At 46.0% G+C, this 18,448-nt stretch overlaps 1 protein-coding gene across 1 annotated transcript; it reads left to right on the forward strand.

Moving 5' to 3' along the window:
• The first annotated feature begins 8,448 nt into the window (after positions 1-8,448).
• On the forward strand, positions 8,449-16,783 carry HRC (histidine rich calcium binding protein). The gene is made up of 6 exons (XM_081166544.1): positions 8,449-9,847; positions 10,192-10,271; positions 14,486-14,554; positions 14,685-14,736; positions 16,147-16,183; positions 16,614-16,783. Exons 1-6 carry the CDS (start codon positions 8,623-8,625, stop codon positions 16,648-16,650), a joined length of 1,500 nt encoding a protein of 499 aa, XP_081022670.1. The 5' UTR covers positions 8,449-8,622; the 3' UTR covers positions 16,651-16,783.
• The last annotated feature ends 1,665 nt before the right edge of the window (positions 16,784-18,448 follow it).

Raw genomic sequence — 18,448 nt, forward strand, 5'->3', positions numbered from 1 at the left:
CAAACCCCACAATTTGCTTTAAACAAGGAGTGATGTGTTGAGAAGTGGCCAAGTTTCTAATTCTTTGAATATATCTCAAAGCCTCTGGCTGCTGGGAGGCTACACCTCTTCCCACCAGGAAGAATATAATGGTATGGTAAAGACGTGGCTGGTCCTATCCATTGGCTAAATAAGGAACAGCTCGCTTTCCTCTTCCCTCCCCAGTCCTTTTTCCTTTTGAACTGTATTCACAACCACGCCATACATTTGAAGCACATGACTTTTCCCAAATAATCCTGGGAATGAGAGCTACAGTTCCCAGCACACTTAACAAACTACAGTTACCGGGATTCTTTGGGGAAAGCTATGCAGATGGTGTAAAGCAGTCCCTTGTCTCGCCTTCTTTCACAATCCTCTGTCATCAGCTATGTGCCTGTTGCCTTTTCCACTCTGCTGATAACTTAGGGTTGCCATATTTCAGGAAGTAGAAATCAAAAGTTGTTGAGCTTCTCTCCCCCCCCCTTTTAAGGGCCAAAGTTGTTGAGTCCCCCCCCCCAAAAATGAGCTTTTTTGCACGATCTCCATCCCCCCCAAAGTTGTTGAGCCATTTTTAAACATTTCCAGCATAAAACCCAACTTCCACAATGGGTTGCCGGACATTTAAACCAGCTGACGAAAATTCTGCCTGGATGTGACTCTTAACCAAACAATTAAACCCCTGTGTTGCAAACAATTATCAGTAATTATCAGAAATCTTATAAATCTCTGAAAATTTTTGTTTTGCAGAGAGTACATAATTCATATATTTCATACTGTTCAGTGTTCTGTATAAATTATATAAAGAGTTTATATTGACAACGCATTGTTGTACTTGGTCATCGTGTTGCCTTGGATATTACTGGTTGTGACTCTTAGCAGCCGATCCAAAGAACTTTATTGTACTAGTCATTGGCCATGACAAATTTGAATCAAAAATAAACACAAGCAAAACGGGTGTCGCTCCACAAATAATGGTCTCTATTTATCTGCGTCCCTATTACAGTTCACTGCTATATTGCCCAAGGTCTTCTTTCAGATCTTTTTGGCCACCAAAGTAAAAAAGGGCAGCTTTATGAGTCACTGAAACGCTTACATTGCTGAGAAGCCATAGACGGCAAGGTGAGAAATTGCCTCCTGGGTCCAGTGTATATTGTGCAATATAGTAAAAAGTGCAAGAAGTCTTCCACCTGCGGTTGCCCACATATACAGAGTCTGTCTTCGTACAGCGCCCTGTTATATCGTCCGTCTAGAACCGTGGAAGGCATAGCCTGAAAACACAGCTCAGTAAAAGCGAATCTAAGTGAGGCTAGCTGGAGATTTGGCTCTAAAATGGACTGTTTTTAGAAGAGGAAGCCAAGAAGCATTCAGAGGACTTGATTGCTTGCAGATCACATGGTGATTCTGTCCAGACTTTCAGCAGCCAAATCCTGGCATTGTCTGGGAAATTCCGGATGTATGGCAGCCCTATAACTTCTTCCACCTTCACTTTACCTTCTCACACATTTCAAGTCGTTCAAAGAAGCAGAGAGAAGGTAGAAGGTGAGAAGTAAAGATTCAAACAAGCCCCGAGCCAAACTGAGCACATTTGGAAGGCCTTGGGCCTTGGATGAGTTGGGTACACACAGCCACAAACTGATGTGAGACTGGTTTGATTGACCCACAGAGATCCATGGCTGTCGGGGGGGGAAAGGAAGGAAGGACAGAGCAAGAAAACCACACAAAAAGACCAAGACTTACCTGACCAGCTGTTGCATCTTCCTAGAAGGTAGGCCCAATATTGCAGCTCTCCTTCCTGTCTGATCTGCTGCCCTGCAGGTTCAGTGCCTCCTCTTGTGAAAAAACACCACACGGGGTTATATTCTCCTGCTTAACTCATAATAAATCTTGGTTTGAAGTGCAAGAATAATAACATTTGTTAGATAGAAAACCAGGCCCAGCAAACATTTGGGCATTTGTGAACCTGATAGGTTGACATATGGGCCTCCTAATTTTGAGGTCCTGCGACATCACTAATAATTGTAAGAAGTGATTTTAAAAAATACCAGTCTCCTCCAGGAGATAAAGCCAGGCTGGTAGATGCTAAGTTTAAAAGAAGCTTGCTTGTGTCTCAAAGTAGTTGGGATCAAATACAAGTCCCCCCCCCCCACCAAAGCAAATGGAAACCTTATCTGGGTGTAAAATACCATGCATTGACCTGGTCACAAACATCCTTTCAGCATGTTGCCCACTCAAAAAGGCTGATCAATTAAACCTCAGAGCACAGCTAAAGAAATTTGCACAGCCAAGTCAACGCCTGCTTGCAGAATGAAGTGGGAATGAGGCGAACTAGACTGCGCCACATCAGATTGCAGGTTGGCAAACTGCATTATTTTAATGCTCCCCCTACATTAGAAGCTTAAGTAAAAATGTAGAGAAGGCTAGAGCAAGACCATTCTCCTTGATGGGCTCGTTTTCTACTTGCAGGCAGCTCTTCCGGGGGGAACATTAAAAAAACAAACATATCTTCTGCCTGCAAGTCTGAAGTGGTGCAGTCCATTTCTCTACTTGTTACATGCGTGGACTAGGTCTTAGTGGATGAATCATACGAGTTTTAGTTGATTGATCCATTAAACCTGCATAAATATGCATGTGCATTTTTAAAAAGCCATCATTGTAGATGAGACAATGCTTCCTGTGTGAAGAGAAAAAGGAGCATGTCTCTTCCTTTTTAAAAATCCCTCGTTGTTTTTTAATCTGCCTGATGCATCAAGGACCTGCTTTTGCTCCGTCAAAAGGCCTTTAAAATATTAACCGAGTCATTGACTTGCATGCCGCCTCCCACATTCAAAGGCGTTGTATCGGTATAGTAAAGTGTTCTGGGCAGAGTACATTTCCGCCTTTACTATTTTCAAGAGCGACAAACCACTGAGGCCAGGCAGCAGCCAGTGCTGGGGTACCTTTAAAATTCATGGGAGCAATTCGTTTCAATTAAATGGTTGCTTCCTTCTGCTGCGCAGGATGCCCTGAGCTTCTTTCGAAAACCAGCAATAACGCTCCTCTCTTGAAAAGAAGACTCACAGTGCAATCCTATACAGTGGTACCTCTGGTTACATACTTACCGTATTTTTTGCGCCACAACACTCACTTTTTTCCTCCTAAAAAGTAAGGGGAAATGTCTGTGTGTGTTATGGAGGGAATGCCTACGGGTGGCATGCCTACGGATTTTCCTCCTCTAAAAACTATGTGTGTGTTATGGTCGGGTGCGTGTTATAGAGCGAAAAATACGGTAATTAGTTCCGGAGGTCCGTTCTTAACCTGTTCTTAACCTGAGGTACCACTTTAGCTAATGGGGCCTCCCGTTGTTGTTGCGCCGCCGCGCGATTTCTGTTCTCATCCTGAAGCAAAGTTCTTAACCCGAGGTACTATTTCTGGGTTAGCGGAGTCTGTAACCTGAAGCGTCTGTAACCTGAAACGTATGTAACCCGAGGTACCACTGTACAGGGACAAGTAAGTAGGGACCTATTCTGTAGGAGCCTTGGCCATTAACCCCATAGCACATGCTCCCAGGTAGGTGCCATCCTTTTTGGTAGCCCACTAGCCCCTGTCCTCATTGTAGCGCGGGTCTCCTATCAAATAAGCACTCTAGGGATCAACGTGGGGTCTGTAAGCTTGGTGTGAATTTGTAAGGCCAGGTGTGCGGGAGGGCAGAGCGCTGTGGACCTGCATGTATGCTTGAGAATCAGTGTGTACAGGGCCAGATTTAGGTCTGACGAGGCCCTAAGCTACTGAAGGTAATGGGGCCCTTTATATGTCCAGCTGTCCTTTGTCAACAACAAATTGTCGCTGTTTTTGTGTGTTGAATATATGCTATATGTTAATTTGTGGACCTAATAGGTATCTAAGGGACATGGGTGGCGCTGTGGTCTAAATCACTGAGCCTCATGGGCTTGCCGATCAGAAGGTCAGCAGTTCGAATCCCTGTGACGGGGTGAGCTCCCGTTTCTCGGTCCCTGCTCCTGCCCACCTAGCTGTTCGAAAGCACGTCAAAGTGCAAGTAGATAAATAGGTACAGCTCTGGCGGGAAGGTAAACAGCGTTTCCATGCGCTGCTCTGGTTCGCCAGAAATGGCTTAGTCATGCTGGCCACATGATCTGGAAGCTGTCTGCAGACAAACACCGGCTTCCTCGGCCTGAAAGCGAGATGAGTGCCGCAATCCCAGAGTCATATGCGACTGGACCTAATGGTCAGAGGTACCTTTACCTTTACCTAATAGGTATCTAAAGCCATTTGCACATAACAAAATATGTATTTTATCAAATTGTTGAGCTGAAATACAATTAATACAGTTTTTCCCCCCTTGAAAATTTTGGGGGGCCCTCAAGAGAGTTGGACCCTAAGCTATCGCTTGTTTAGCTAATACGTAAATCCGGCACTGAGTGTGTGTATGTGGTGGTGGTGAATGAGTGAAATGTGGGAGTGCGTTTACATTTTGTCATTTTGACGATCAGAAAGGTACATGACTTCTGTTTCATTCATTGTGCAACATCGCAGCCTTCACTTCCTAGAAGTGTTTAGCACACAGCTCAAATAAGACATTCGGGTCTAGCACTAGTTTGATCTGGAATTTAGGGTGTCCTGTGCACCCACAAACACGTAACAGTTGGTAACCTTTGTCTCTGCCTTCATTGCCTAAGCTCTGTTTCCTTTCCTTGTATCGCTGGATTCCTCATCATACAATAGGGTTTTTCGAGGGGATTTAGCCAGGCACGCAATATAACACCTGCTGAAATTCCCTCTTCTGCACAACTATAAAAGGTGCAGGAGCTTGTCCCTCTTTCGCGCCTGATGACTGCTGGGTGTCTCCCGGATAAAGGTGCAAACCGATTCTGTTGGAAAACGTTGCCATTTGAGATCATATGGAGGTGTAAATAAAGTTGCAACTCCCCTTTCTCCTCAACCACACACACACACACACACAAATATATATATATATAATTTTATTTATACTTTTCAGATATATACATTTCACTGATTTCACAATCATTTCGACATTTTAAAACTTGACTTCCTTCCCCCTCTTTCTGCGGTTCCTTAAATTTATTTTCAATATCTTCTGCATATACAAATTCACTTACTCATTTATTTATCTTCTTTAAATATATATACTCTTATGTAACTGCAGGTTATTACAATAATCCTGCCAGTGTTTTTATCTGCTTACAATTTATCTGTAAATATTCAATAAACATATTTCCATTCTTTTGTAAAAAGTTTGTTATCTTGATTTCTTATCTTCTGGTAAGTTTCACCATTTCTGCATATTCCATAAGTTTTTGTATCCATTCTTCCTTTGCTGGAACAACAACTACTTCTTCTTCTTCTTCTTCTTCTTCTTCTTCTTCTTCTTCTTCTTCTTCTTCTTCTTTCCATCTTTGGGCAAGTAACATTCTTGCCGCTGCAGTTGCATACATGAATAAATTTCTATACAATTTAGCTAGTAAAAAGGTAAAGGACCCATGACCGTTAGGTCCAGTCGTGACCGACTCTGGGGTTGAGACGCTCATCTCATTTTACTGGCCGAGGTAACCGGCGTACAGCTTCCAGATCACATGGCCAGCATGACTAAGCCGGTTCTGGTGAACCAGAGCAGCGCACGGAAACACTGTTTACCTTCCTGCCAGAGCAGTACCTATTTATCTACTTGCACTTTGAGGTGCTTTCGAACTGCTAGGTTGGCAGGAGCTGGGACCGAGCAACGGGAGCTCACCCCGTCACGGGGATTCGAACCGCCGACCTTCTGATCGGCAAGTCCTAGGCTCTGTGGTTTAACCCACAGCACCACCCGCGTCCCTAATTTATCTAGTACTGTCCCTATAATTCCCAAGAGGAAAGCTTCTGGGGTATTTTTTTTATGAATGTTCTTTTAAACGTCCTTTTCATTTCATTGTATATCATTTCCCTCAACCCTTTACACTTATTTATTATTTTTAGGTTTATGTCTTACACACACACACACACACACACACACACGTATGACTGCTAGTTCGGGCAGGATGGCCTGTATGATGCCTGAGACGAGAGGCGCCATCTTCTGCAGAAGATTGAGGGAGCCCATGCACAGCGTTGTGCAATGTCCCAATGTGACACAGGGGGCCCTCTGAACACTGAGGGGAATCTCCACCTCCCTGCTCTTCACTCAAGGCCAATCCAGGGGGTTTGGGAGGTAAGACCAATCTGAGAGTTCTGGGCATTCTAGTTTGCCTTTGCCCCCATGTGGGGACATCATTTCCTGGTGGCTTCTTGGTGTGAAGGGAAAGAGGAGGGCCTTTGCAATGTCTCCCAACTCCTTATCACCCTCCTTCGTCCCCTTACACACTTCTGGCTGAGTCTCTCAATATTGTGGTTGTGTGAGTGCAGCAACCCTGACTGAACAGTTCCCAAAACCTGACTTGGACAACCTTGGTTCTAGGTGCCTCCAAGAGTCCCATTCGGTTCAGCCTGATTGTTTGCGGCGATCGCGATGGACAAATCTGTCAATTGTGGTTCTCTTCTATATCAGTCTTTAGTTACCCACGTTTGTGCATCGTATTGCATTAAAGGGGGAGGAAAAATCCTCTCAAAAAATTGTCAGCATTTTAGCACTCATTTCTCCCAAGTGTGTGTGTGTGTGTGTGTGTGTGTGTAATTTTGCCTCATGTGCACATTTTTGCAAGCCATGTTCCCTAATATAACTTCGTTTAGTACATGCCCACCCCAAGTATACCGTATTTTTCCGTGTATAAACTAGGGTTTTTTTAAATTAAAAAGTTATGCTAAAAATTTGGGTTCATCTTATAGACGGGGCAATCTCCCCCCATTTTCTCAATTTTTAGTCCCCAAAAAGAGACGTCTTATACACGGGGGCGTTTTATACACAGGAAAATACAGTATATGTGTCTTTAGACACACTTTCCCCTAATATTCATACATATTTTTTTGTGCACACAGTTGGAAAAGTGCAGATTTCTGGTTTGGGAGTGCATTATGTTTCTGGACACATGGATTAGATAGGTTCACATTAAAAGTTGGACAAAACCAGGTCTCACCCCCATCCTCCTCCTGAGGGGATTGTGACCTGTTCAGGGGCAGTTCTTGCACTGTCATCTGGAGAACAGGACACCAGCAGGAATGATCCAGGTCACTGCAGGGCTGCGCAGGTATTTATAGATCTCGGCCAGCTCTGTGGATTCGGTTTCAACCGCGGGGACCCATCAGCACATTCCTGACGCTGCAAGGAACGCTGCCTCTCAAAAAATTAAAATGCTCTGGAGCATCACCTTGGCTCCTGAGTCGCTTCTTTTCCTCTCTGAAAAGCAGGGGTTCGTCTTACCTCCCTGTAAGCCTCCTCCTATCGCTATATCCTTGGGCTTCCTTTAAAAATTGATAGGGCTGCTGCCTTTCGTAAAACCCAGAGATGGCATCTTTCGTGGTGGTAGGGAGTTCGGCCTAACCACTTTAACCATCCAAAATCGGAGGGGATAGATGATAGACTGTCTGTCTATCTATCATCTTTATCTATCTATCTATCTATCTATCTGTCTGTCTGTCTGTCTGTCTGTCTGTCTCTATCTATCTATCTATCTATCTATCTATCTATCTATCTATATCTATCATCTATCTATCTACCTATATCTAGATAGATAGATAGATAGATAGATAGATAGATAGATAGATAGATAGATAGATGATAGATGATAGATAGATAGATAGATAGATAGATAGATAGATGATAGATAGATAATAGACAGATAGATGATAATCTATCTATCTATCTATCTATCTATCTATCTATCTATCTATCTCTATCATCTATCTATCCATCATCAATGCTGATTTGTTTCCGTGTAGGCATAAGATAAAATCACTCACTTCCCAGAGTTTAGACTGAACGAAACAAACAAACAAACAAGAAAAATTTCCACCAGCAAATAATAAACCACGTGGATTAAAAGGGGCATTTTCTGTCCTCCCCCTGCTGTTCTCCTGATTCAATAATATCCGGATATTGACCGTAAACACATCAGGCCTTCCTCTCCTTTCAGGAAACAGGGTCTTAGGCCTGTTGCTTTAGCTCCTAGGTGCCAGATAAACCAAGATTCTGAGTTTCCAGTTTCTCTAGCGCACTAAACCACACATGCACACATGCATATATGCCCTCTCTCTCAGAGAACCCAGGAGTCCTGGCTCTTATTTCTGCCTCCTCTGAACTGAAACCCTGCTGGCTTCCCTGTCACATTGAGGGAGTGAGGCACAGTTGCTCCGAATGGCTAAGAATAGCCTTGCACTATGGCAAGCAGCTTAGATACCTCTCCTTTCCTCCCCACCCCCTCCAGCCCAGCCACTTCATATAAGGGCACGGCAGGGCCCATGGCTTGGTGCTCTCATCTATCTTGGAGGCTGGGCTGGGCAGCCATTGGCTGTTGGCTGAAGGGCTAATCTAGGCCAGCTGTAGACGTCGCTCATACAAACGGTGGGCTGGAAACTGTATATTCCTACCCCTTAGCTCTCCTTGCGGGCTGACGGCCTTTCCGAGTTGCTTGCCTCTGAGACTTCTGAGTGTGTTGCTTCCACCCACCCCCTTCTGCCATGGCTTCCTGGAAGGCCCTGACAATGGGCCTCCTTCTGGTCCTGCTCTGCTCATTCAGGCTCCCTAGAGCCCTGGGAGAGGAACAGCACCACCACCACGACCACCACCACGGAAGCCAGCATGAGGGCGAACACCATCACCACCATGGACAGCATGATGCTGATGACGACGATCAGTATCACCATGCCAGCCACCTTCATGAAGCAGGGCATCACCAAGGAGGCCACCATCCTCACCATGATGATGATGACGACGATGATGAGGAACACCATCATCACCACACTGGACATCACCATGCAGAGCACCATCATCACCACAGTTCCCACCACGATGATGATGACGACGATGATGATGATGACCACCACCATGGCAAGCATCATCAGCACCATGAACATCATGGTGACCATCACCACCATCATGACGATGATGATGACGACGATGATGACGACCACCATAACCACCATGGCAAGCATCATCATCACCATGAACACCATGGTAACCATCACCATGACGACGATGATGACGACGATGATGATGATGACCACCATGACCATCATGGAAAGCATCATCATCACCATGAACACCATGGTAACCATCACCATGATGATGATGACGATGATGATGATGATGACGATGATGACCACCATGGCAAACATCACCATGAACACCATGGTGACCACCATCACCATGATGATGATGGTAATGATGACGATGATGACGATGACCACCATGGCAAACATCACCACCATCACGAACATCATGGTGACCATCACCACCATCACGAGCATGATGATGATGAAGATGACGATGATGATGATGAACACGACCACCACCATCAGAAACATCATGGTAGCCACCACCACCATGATGATGACGATGATGACGATGACGACAGTGAGGAAGAGGAACACCATCATCATGAACATCATGCTCACCACCATCACCATGAGGATGATGATGACAGTGAAGAAGAAGAAGAAGAGCATGCCAGTCATCACCATCACCATGATGACGATGACCAGGAAGAGGCCCACAGGCACCATCACCATAAGGAAGCTGACGAGGGCAAAGAGCACCACCACCATCACCATCACCATGGTGATGAGGAAGATGAGTCTGATGAAACAACGTCCAAGGAAGAAGATGAGGATGAAGGGCACAAACACAAGCGCCCCAGGCACGAAGGCCATGACAAGGCCAAGAAGCACCACAAAGAGGGAGAAGGTGAGAGAAGCTTAGTGGGTGGGGTGGGATGAGGCCATGTTGGCTTTCTTTAGGGGTAACCGGCCCCTGGCTTTCACCCAAGGGCCCATAAATTGTGGCTGCCCTCCCTTTCCCTCGAAGGACCCCATTCTTTTTGCCAGCTAGGCCGCACAGAGAAGCTCTTGGCTTTCCCCACACACTTGGCGTCCCTCTTTGCTTAGCCCAACTTTCTCCCCTCTAGCACCAACACACTGGGCCCCCAGAACCACCTGGGGGCTCCCAGCTGCCCTCTAGAACCTCCTCCCTCCCCCACCGGGAGGGACCCTTCTGGGCATCTGTATCTATGTCTTTCTTTTCCATTGAAGAAGAGGAAGACGATGAGGACGACGAGGACGAGGAAGAGTACGAGGCAGGCTCTCTGTGCCACTACTGTGCCTTCTGCAAGGTAACGAAGGAGAAGCCTTCGCCCGCATACCTGCTCAGCTCTCCAGGGTGGGATTTGACTGCCCAAACCATTTGTGGTCGAGCCTTAAGGGTCTCTTCCTGCATGCCTCATATCTTTGCCTGTTCCTGCTTTAGTCCGGTCGCCCATTAATCCGCAACATGACTGCTTTCCCTGCTCCCCCTGAAGCAGGCATAATTTTCCTTCTCATTGCCTTCTGATGAGACACCCTACCGGCCAGTGTGTGGATTTTACAATACGTCGGCATACTTTTCCTTCCCTTTGGATCTCTGGAGGAGGAAGGTCTGCTTTCATCTCTCCATGGAAGCAGCCTGGGCTTAACTCTGCCATGGCTTCTCCCTCTTCCTGTCCTTGTTTGCCGTTATGCCTTTGATGAGAGTCTGCCTTATCTTGCCACAACCTATTACATGCATGCTCATTCTGAAGGTCTGGCTCAGAGACGGGTTGTGGTTGTTCCTGTGTTCTTCTTTGCCTGGTCCCTGCCTCCAAACCCCTCTTCCTCCCCAGATTTATGGATGCGGCGCCAAAACTATACACCAGATAAAGATTCGTGATCTAGGGAGGCCCCATCTTCTACTTTACAGTCTTCGACTTGAAGGTGTCCTCTGTTTGAAGGGCTACCTGGTCCAGGTCTGTTTTAAAGATACAGAGCTACAGGGCCTTGGAATTGCCCATTGGTAGTTAGTACAGCTAGATACGCGGGTGGCGCTGTGGGTTAAACCACAGAGCCTAGGACTTGCCGATCAGAAGGTCGGCAGTTTGAATCCCTGCGACGGGCTGAGCTCCCGTTGCTCGGTCCCTGCTCCTGCCAACCTAGCAGTTTGAAAGCATGTCAATGTGCAAGTAGATAAATAGGTACCGCTCCGGCGGGAAGGTAAACGGCGTTTCTGTGTGCTGCTCTGGTTCGCCAGAAATGGCTTAGTCATGCTGGCCACATGACCCAGAAGCTGTTTGCGGACAAACGCCAGCTCCCTCGGCCAATAAAGCGAGATGAGCACCGCAACCCCAGAGTCGGTCTTGACTGGACCTAATGGTCAGGGGTCCCTTTACCTTTATCTAGTTAGTACAGCTAACCTGGGTCTTCCCCACCATGTTAAGAATTGTAGAGTGGGAAGGGAATCATTCTAGTCCAACCCTCCCTGCAGTGCAGGGATATTCAGCCGTCCCACAGAGGGATAGAAAAGAAGTTGGGAAAGAAGTTTACGAGCTACAGTATGGAAAATTTAACCAGGAACTATGAGCCTCCAGAATAAAGGGCATGTGCAGAGTGCACCTCCCTTGGACCTCTGTGTTTAAAATGACAGTTTAGCAATACACCAGTATTCCTTCGTGGGATGTGTAGGAAACATTTTATGATTCCTGGTATTGTTAGATGCACGATTTAACAAATGCTGATTATAGATCAATATTTCTTGACTCTGTTTGCATCCCTCCGAGTTTGGCTTCGGGTCGATGTCAGTTTATTTGCTCACCAAGGGGTCAATGAACTCAAAAGTCTGCAGGAGCATGGCTTTTGGCCCGGTGGTCTGACAGTTTCGTATGTACTGCTGTAAAATAGTTTCATAGCCTGTTGACAAGGCGACGGAAAGGAACTTCACCCACGGGATTTCTGCTTTGTTGCGCCTGTTAAAGACACAGGAGCCTTCGTGGGCGATGGGGAAGGTGCCAGCTGTATCTTGAGGACTAGGCAGTTGGGGCACAGGGAAGAACTAGGAAAGGGAGAGTACGCTTTGTGAATCATAGCCTGTCTCTTTAAAAAAATTAGAATTGCGTGTCACTTTCTCCTGGAATTTCATGTGACTGCAGGAGTTTTACATACAGTACAAGTCTATGCCCGCCTGACGCTGATGAACTTCAACTCCCACCAGACCCAGCAAACAGGGCCAGTGGGCAGGGCTGATGGGAGCTGTAGTTCAGCAACACCTGGAGGGCCAGAGGTTATCCCATAGAGAGGGAGAAGAGAAAAGGATGGATGCAGAACTCAATGCAGGAAAGCGAGCTGTTTTGATTGAGCAGCCAGCTGAAAGCAGCTGAGGAACCTGCGGTTTGGCAATTTCAGATCTTTTTTGCAGGGACAAACAGGCTCAGAATCCAGAAACGGAAATATAGAACGAACTGCAAAATAATATTTTCAGTGGGGTTCTGGTGATGGTGGTTTCCTATGTGGTGATGAGAAGGATAACTCTAGTGTTGAGGGACCAGGATGAATCGGGGAATTGCGGCAGAACTTCTTAGCATGCAGATGGTTCAGTCTCCCAGTAGGGTTGGCAAAGACCCCTGCCTGATGCTCAGAAGAGTCACTGTCAGTCAGGGTAGACCAATCAAAATGGACCCAAAGCTCCCTGTGGCTCTATTGGGACCCTCCAGGGTTATTGTGCATTCACGATTAGTTGCGCCCAATATGATATTGGGCCAGTTACACATGACCCCACCTTCAACACTGTTTACTTCTGCAAAAGTTTTGGAGTGGACATACTGCATACCCCACAAATGCCCTGGGAAAACTGGGACATCCCATGTTTTTCATGCAAGTGCATGAGGGCCATTTTGGGCACTGAGATCTTGCTGTGAGAAAAGTGCTTTTTCGGGGCCACGAATCTTGCGCCGAGCCCCAAAACGTGCATTTTGGGGGGAATGCATATTTTGGGCTCTGTGATCTCGCACGAGTCACATGACTCATGCACAGCCACAAAGGTGCGCATCTCGGTTTGGGGATTCATCATGTTGGAGGGTATGATACTGCTTCATTGAATCCCCCTTTTTTGGCATAAACTTTATTAGAAAAATACAAAACTTAATATCAAATATCTTTTCCTCTCCTTTTTTGTCCAAACTAAGGCTGTGTTCTAAATACCATTAAGAAAAGCATAAAGACACCGCTTCATTTCCAACCAGTGCATGCCCTGTAACTTCCTGCTGCAGCTCTGTAACTTTTCATACTGCAAATGTTCTTGTTTGGGGTGCTTGTAGTTGTTGTTTTTGGTCCTTCTTTTGTTGTGCTATTGTCAGTGCTTTTTCTGGGGGGACGCAGGGGGACACATACCCCTAAACATTTGGTGAATCTTTGTACTTTTGCCCATTTATGTACTATATTTATTTTTCTCGATTTGAACTATAAAATGGTGGTTTTCTTGCATCAAAATGAGAGTACCCCTAAACACCTTTTTAGAAAAAAAGCACTGTCTATAGTGCAAGGTTGCCCTTCCAGATGGCAAGAATGCAAGAATGCCAGGGAACAACTAATAAAGGGAAATGTTGTATGAATTTACCACTAATGCACTAGTATTGCAACCGCAACGATATACGATATACAGTGGTACCTCGCAAGACGAATGCCTCGCAAGACGAAAGAGTTTTCCGTTTTTTGAGTCGTTCCACAAGACGAATTTCCCTATGGGCTTGCTTCGCAAGACGAAACGTCTTGCGAGTTCTTGCGAGTTTGTTTCCTTTTTCTTAAAGCCGCTAAGCCGTTAATAGCCACTAAGCCGCTAATAGCCATGCTTCGCAAGACGAAAAAACCGCAAGACGAAGAGACTCGCGGAACGGATTAATTTCGTCTTGCGAGGCACCACTGTACAATATCTTTATTGTCATTGTCCCATACAGAACAATGAAATTGAAAATCTACATAAAACCGTCAAAAACCTCTAAAAACTCTGAAACTCCATTTTAAAATACAATATACTATAGAGACTCCTTATACTGCGTTTAGAACCAAAATTGCATTTGCGTAGAAACTGTTTCTCAGGCGGCTAGTCCTGGTCTTTATAACCCTATACCTTCTTCCAGAAGGCAGAAGCTATCCTGCGTACTGTCCTGCGCTATCTTCAGTTTTCTTATGGCAACTGGAAGCATAGATTTGATCTAAGGTGGGGAGAGTGCACCTAATTATTCTCTCTGCAGTCTTTACAACCCTGGACAGCATTGTTTTTCCCCTGGCCGTGCAGCTCCCAAACCACACACAGAGACCATAAGTTAATACACTCTCCACAGTACAATGGCAAAATGCCATCAACAGGTCCTTTGAGAGATTGCCAAATATGCCTGCAAAAAATAAACAAGAAATCCACCATTCTGAAGGCGTCACATGGCATGGGCATAGTGGTTTGGTTGTGGCATGCAAGACAAGGAGAGCTGTGCTGAGGACTTGCCACCCAAACAGACTCAGCTAAGTTTTCCTGAATTTCCACCCCCAGGATTGTGACAAGTGTGACAAGTGCCCCTGCAAAGAAGGAGACAGCAGCGAATACTGCGCAAGCTGCCAGGTCGGTGCCACAAACTTGCCCTTCCCTCCTCCCCACCCCTCCCTTTGCCCCAGCCTTGCTGTTCTGGTTTCGTGAACCTTAACCACAGCAGTGCCCTGCCGGAGGTAACTCCTTTTATCTCTCTCTGCAGTATTGCCATTTCTGTTACGTTTGCCCTGTGTGTGAGGCGGCCTGTGCACCCGGTGAGTTGGTTTCCCCCTTTGCGGCTTTAGCGTTGGCGTGGGCAGGTGGGATCTACCGGCAGACCTCTTGCATGATTTGTAGGAGACCCTGCAAGTTAGCAGTGAGGGAAAGCCTCTTTTCTAAGTTTGGCTGCTGAGGTGAAGAAATATGTGGGTGGGGAGGAAGCAGGAGTGGGTTTTTGTATGGTAAGTCAGCGGCCAGTACGCAAAACAAAGTCCTTGGCTAAGGACAGGGGTCAGCAAACTTTTTCAGCAGGGGGCCGGTCTACTGTCCCTCAGACTTTGTGGGAGACCGGACTATATTTTGAAGGGGGGGGAATGAACGAACTCCTATGTTTAGGGGTACACGTACCCCTGCGTACCCCCACTGGATTGTTATAACAAAATAAAGAAATCCCTATGGAAAAGTGTGTTTTAAAATTTCCTGCCCTCTGGCGCCATCTGGTGTTGCATGTTTATAGCACATCCAAATCGCTGTTTCTTTACTAACATCGACGATACCCTTAACTTTTTTTTTAGTTTTATATACAGTACAGAGCAGGAGTCTGCAAACCTTTTCAGTAGGGGGCCAGTCCACTGTCCCTCAGACCTTGTGGGGGGCCGGACTATTTTTTTTTGGGGGGGATGAACAAATTCCTATGCCCCACAAATAACCCAGGGATGCATTTTAAATAGAAGTACACATTCTACTCATGTAAAAACACACTGATTTCCAGACCGTCCACAGGCCAGATTTAGAAGGCGATTGGGCCGGATCCAGCCCCTGGGCCTTAGTTTGCCTATCCATGGCTAAGGATATGCTCAGAGGCACCCTGTTCCTTAATTTTAGGCTACATGCACACCGTACGTTAAAAGTACACCCCCCTCCCCTGAGTAATGGAAACGGTTGTTTGTGAAGGGTGCTGGAAACTATAGCTCTGTAAACCTAGGATTCTTTAATTTAAATGTGCTCTAAATGTATGGTGTGTACTGAGCCTAAGGGCATGTTTGCACCTGGCTCCAGTTTGTGGGTCTTGGGTTTTTGAGTAAAAATTGAAGTAGATCCGGGAAGCCTGCTGTCTGACCACCTCTGGGTTAGCAGATTGAGTGTCAGACTTGGACTGGGTGCGGGTGGCAGTGGCAAGGAAGGGCCTGAGTTCAAATCTCAGCTGAGCCATCTAGCTCACTGTGTCGTCTCGGCCGACGTCGCCACATATTCCACTCAGCCATTCTCCACCCCCAGAATGATTGTGAGAAAATAGGCTGAACGGTCTATGTCCCTCATGCTCCTTGCCAAGAAATAAGCAATAAACACAGCAATAAACAACTTCATGAAGCTTGTTTTAATGGGGAGACGTAAGCTCAAGATGAGCAGATGGTAAGTGCCCTAGGAACAGCAAATCCTGATTTGTTCTGTTTTGTGTTTTGCAGGGAGCATCGTGGATGAATTATCTGGAGCCTTATTTCAGTAAGTAGCAGCCCTGGATCCCATTCGAATCCTAAGGAGAGGCAGCAGCTGAGCTCCCAAATCTACTTCCTCCCCTTTCCTTGTGTTGCAGACTCTACCCCTGCAGAGAGGACAGCCAGGATCCAGCAGAGATCCTGCAGCTTTAACCTCTAATCTTGTCTCAGCTTGCCACATAAAGCTGGGGAAACTCTTTCTTTTCGGCCCTCAGTTTTCTTCGTCTGTGAAATGGGAACAATATGACGTCTCTCTGTCTCAAGGCATTCAGATCTAGGACAGGCATCTGTTTGGAAAGGAGACTGCCTGCTCATTCCATGTAGGCAGCTGTGGCCCCTTGGGGAAAGTGCAGGATAGGTGGCTGTTGACCAGAAATAAGCAAAAGGATTGTAATGAAAGACCCTAATTTAAACCCTTTCTTCTCTTTTTCTTTCAGGACATTTGCCACCATCTTTGAGCAGCAGGAGCATTGAAGCGCCCCCTGGTGGAGAAACCAAAGTTAGGAGGGGGAGGGGGAACCAGGTGACCCTTGATATATATTTTTTGAGCCAAACTGCGTGTGATGGAAGATTCCACGATTCTTTCTTCCGGAGGTTGTTTCCCTGCCCATCATTGTCCTCTCAAAAACGTACCTCTGTTGTTTTTCTCCCATGGGGTCCTATTTATCCCCCACATCTGGAAAATCTGCTGGGAGTTGGTTTTGAGAGGATACCCGATGGCAAGAAGGGAGAGGGTTAAGCAGCTGGACTTTACCCAACCCCCTACTTCCAACTTCTGCCTCCCCCAGGACTTTTCATTCTTAAAAAAGCAGCTGTTGGAAAACACACCATTTCAGAACTGGCAGTCTTGTGTAGTCTGGCTTTTATAATTAGCCGGGAGGCCATCCCAGTTAGGCTGCGGCCTGATGAGCAAGAAGGGTGACCCGCATTTACTGAGCAAATCCACCCTGGGGCAAGGGATTACTAACACCTCAGTGATGTACGTTTCCCCAGCCTTTGAATAAGTTTGAGCAATAGCTCTCCTGAGCAATAGGTTTCCTGTTCATGCCTCAGCCCCTAGGCAGGGAATCTGTGGTTATCTGGATGTTATTGGACTCCAACTCCCATGATCCCTCATATTGGCTCTGCTGGCTTGGCGTTGATGGCAACTGGGGTCCAGCAACAGTGGGGCAGCTGCAATTCCCCCCTCTCAGCCTCAACTGAACAGGCAATGGGGCAACTCACACCGTGCAATTTTGAACCTTTGGGCTACTTGCTGCAGAATTGCACACCGACCAGCTTCCAGATGTTTTCCTTTGAAATGTCTCTTCGGAAATGTTTGTGCCCGAAACCTTTTGAAAGCTTGATCTGTGGTGATGGTGTGGCATTACTTGTTCACAGATGGGTGTTGCATACGCTGCAACATTTCTTCAATGAAAATAGAGGTGCCCTATTTAGTAATAGTAATAATAATAATAATAATAATAATAATAATAATAATAATAATTATTATTATTATTATTATTATTATTATTATTTCATTATTTATACCCTACCCACCTGACTGGGTTGCCCCAGCCATTCTGGGTAGCTTCCAACATATATAAAAAACGTAAGAAAACATTTAAAAACTTCCTGATACAGGGTTCAGATGTCTTCAAAAGGTTGTATAGTTATCTCCTCGGCTCAGGGATCATTTAACTCCATACCCTCCAACATTTCTCATATGAAAACAGGGATGTCCTAAGGAAAAGCAGGGCATTCCAGGATCAAATCAGAAACTGGGACGGCTTCTGTAAATCCAGGACTGTCCCTGGAAAATAGGGGCACTTGGAGAGTCTGGTGTTGATAACTTGAGTCATCAAGGAATAAACGCAACTGAGTGAACCAGCTTCTAAATGGCTTTACAATGGCCTCATCACTCGCTTCACTGCTATTTTCTCCCCAAGGAATTCTGGGCATTGTGGTTTCTATGAAGATGCCAAAGAGTCTGTTGAGCGTTGCATTGTCTCCATAGCATTACCACAGTCCCTTTCTGATAAACCACAGGTGGGAAACCTTCCCCCCCCCTTCCCTCAGTGTTACTCAACTACAATTCACATCATCCTTGGCCATTGGCTATGCTTGCCGGGGCTTATGGGAGATGGAGTTCAGCCCCATCTGGAAGGCCAAAGCTTCCTGATTCATGCGATGAGCCATCCCGTGGCTCAGGCCACACTGGACTTTGCTAGAAACCCAAAAGCTGCTTTTTAAAATGATGTTAAGGGCTCCTATGTATTAAATAAGTTCTCTA

The sequence above is a fragment of the Podarcis bocagei genome, assembly GCF_964188305.1.
Source record: "Podarcis bocagei genome assembly, chromosome: 13".
Classification (NCBI taxonomy): Eukaryota; Metazoa; Chordata; class Lepidosauria; order Squamata; family Lacertidae; genus Podarcis; species Podarcis bocagei.

Coding starts and splice junctions, on each gene's coding strand:
- HRC (XM_081166544.1), top strand. CDS start 8,623: ATGGCTTCCTGGAAGGCCCTGACAATGGGCCTCCTTCTGGTCCTGCTC. Junction 9,848..10,191: donor GCACCACAAAGAGGGAGAAG/GTGAGAGAAGCT, acceptor TTTCCATTGAAG/AAGAGGAAGACGATGAGGAC. Junction 16,184..16,613: donor TTATCTGGAGCCTTATTTCA/GTAAGTAGCAGC, acceptor TTTTTCTTTCAG/GACATTTGCCACCATCTTTG.